The sequence below is a fragment of the Cyprinodon variegatus genome, unplaced genomic scaffold (genome assembly GCF_000732505.1).
Source record: "Cyprinodon variegatus isolate N-32 unplaced genomic scaffold, C_variegatus-1.0 Scaffold1, whole genome shotgun sequence".
In the NCBI taxonomy this organism is placed as follows: domain Eukaryota; kingdom Metazoa; phylum Chordata; class Actinopteri; order Cyprinodontiformes; family Cyprinodontidae; genus Cyprinodon; species Cyprinodon variegatus.
In genome coordinates this window covers 3,648,723-3,650,718 of record NW_015150454.1, presented here as the reverse complement: position 1 = coordinate 3,650,718, position 1,996 = coordinate 3,648,723, and the positions used below count along the sequence as shown (strand labels likewise).

Below are 1,996 nucleotides of genomic sequence, written 5' to 3'. Positions count from 1 at the left end.
ATATATATATATATATATATATATATATATATATATATATATATATATATATATATATATATATATATATATATATATATACAATATCAACTTATCTTTAAGTGACGGAATAATTGTGTAAACAAGCGAACAAGCTTTAGCTCCTCGTTTTAAAAGAAGGATGCATAAGTTTGAAAGATTTATACGGTACGGGTTTTTTTTAAGTGATCTAATGCAAACATTTACGTCTCTCAAATTCACCAGTGAATAACACAACAAAGGTCTAACATCTTAAAACATAGACAAAAACAAAAAAAGAACACACACACCTTTCTGGGCTCAGATCCCTGATGTTTCTCCAGGTATCAGTTGGAGCCACTTTTCCAGTGTTGGGGTTACTGCCCCGAGTGCTCCAATGACCCCGGGCCCTACATTTGCCTTCACCTTCCAGGCTCTCTCTAGCTCTTCCCTAAAGGATTGATATTTTTTCCAATTTTTCATGTTTTTTTTCTGATGTTTACATTATTTGGGCTGGCCACTAGGCAGTTATTAACCATTAAAAAAAAGTCAACTAAATCCAGCGTGGTATTCCTCTATGATAAGAAAAATCCACAGCCATTGAAAACGTTACTGAAATGACAAGACTTTTATGGAAATAAAACTTTAAACATAATTTATCAAATGAAAATTTTCCCAATTTATAATCTACTACCACAGTTAGAAGCGTTGTAAGCAAGATAAATAAACTTACACTAGAGGGACAGTTTTATGTACTTGATAATCATTTTAGTATGTGACTGCTGCACATACAGGGGATAATACAAAATAAAAATACACGTTTTGATTTTCAGTGGGCCTACAGGCTTATTGTTTCTCTATTAAAAGGATTATGAATATTCTTGGAAAAACAGGAAACGTGCCTGATCACTCCATGACAATTCATACAACGTGGCTGTGCGCGTTACTAATATAAAACAACAGAAAGAGGAAAAAAACGAAGCATTTTGGAGGTGGGCTTCTACAGATTAGTGTTGGACATTTCAGAGGTGGAGATTCGGGCAGATCGGTGCTTATGGTGATAGTTTTGGTACCTCAGAAAGTCCAGCCAGCCGTCTCTGATGATCGCGGGGTCCAGCTGCAACGATAAGAAGTTGTCGTTGAGGACTCTGATCGGACTGCGGGTGTTGACATCCAAAAGAACCAGCGTCCTCCTCAAGAAGCCTGGTCGCTTCCCTCCAGCTGCGGTTCTCTGGTATGTGGAGGAGGAAGAGTACGAGGAAGAGATTACCGACTGCACCACCAAAATAACAAAAGATGTCAGCCACAGGGAGGACCAGGGAGACGCACAGGGTGAACATTTGGGCATCTTCTCGGTGCCACAGAGGGGGGAATCAGAATGCGTAATTAGGGTTTAAGGCTGACTGGAAAAATAAAAGCTATGATGCCACAGAGTTTTATGGCGGTACTTTTACTTAGTTCTCATCGATATGGATCAGTCTTCCTGTCTGGTGTTCTCACCCCCTCTGCCCCCCGCCCCTCTGCGTATTTCTGGGAGCTGCCAACAAGAGCGCACGCCCCAAGCCAGCCTTCCCGGTTGAGAGAGATGGAAACTGGGAGGAGGAGAGGAAGCAGCACCGCCCCTCTAAGGTTCTCTGAGGTATAAGACTGAGAAAATAAATTAATTTTCTACCATTTACGTGGATTAGAGGGGAAGAAGAGAGACATAATATTGTTAAAAGCGACTATATAGAGGTGCTTCGTTTAAAAAAATTAATTAATAAATAAAAAAATACACCTGGCTTTTTCGAACTACCTCATATATAAGTAAAGTGTAGTTTAAAAACTTAAATACAGCTGTGTTCAGTTGGTATAACATCTGAAGGCAATGTGTCCAAAAAGATGCGCGCATTTACGCGCGTTTTATGGATTAGGATGAGATTTGTTTGTTCATTCCAAGTACATAATTTGGGAGTTTGGTGATCTGATCACATTTTTCTAAACCTTAATAAGCCCTAAT

General features: G+C 39.1%; 1 protein-coding gene across 3 annotated transcripts in view; it reads right to left on the bottom strand.

The window, feature by feature from the left end:
* hpse2 (heparanase 2 (inactive)) overlaps positions 1-1,484 on the bottom strand; it is an 82,370-nt gene extending 80,886 nt beyond the window's left edge. For all 3 annotated transcript variants that reach the window (XR_001481396.1, XM_015380968.1, XM_015381093.1), the window contains exon 1: positions 1,071-1,484. Coding sequence is in view for 2 of the 3 variants with exons in the window: in XM_015380968.1 (XP_015236454.1) it covers positions 1,071-1,345 (275 nt within the window). In the remaining variant the exon portion in view is untranslated. The remainder of the gene's footprint in view (positions 1-1,070) is intronic.
* Between the last annotated feature and the right edge of the window lie 512 nt (positions 1,485-1,996).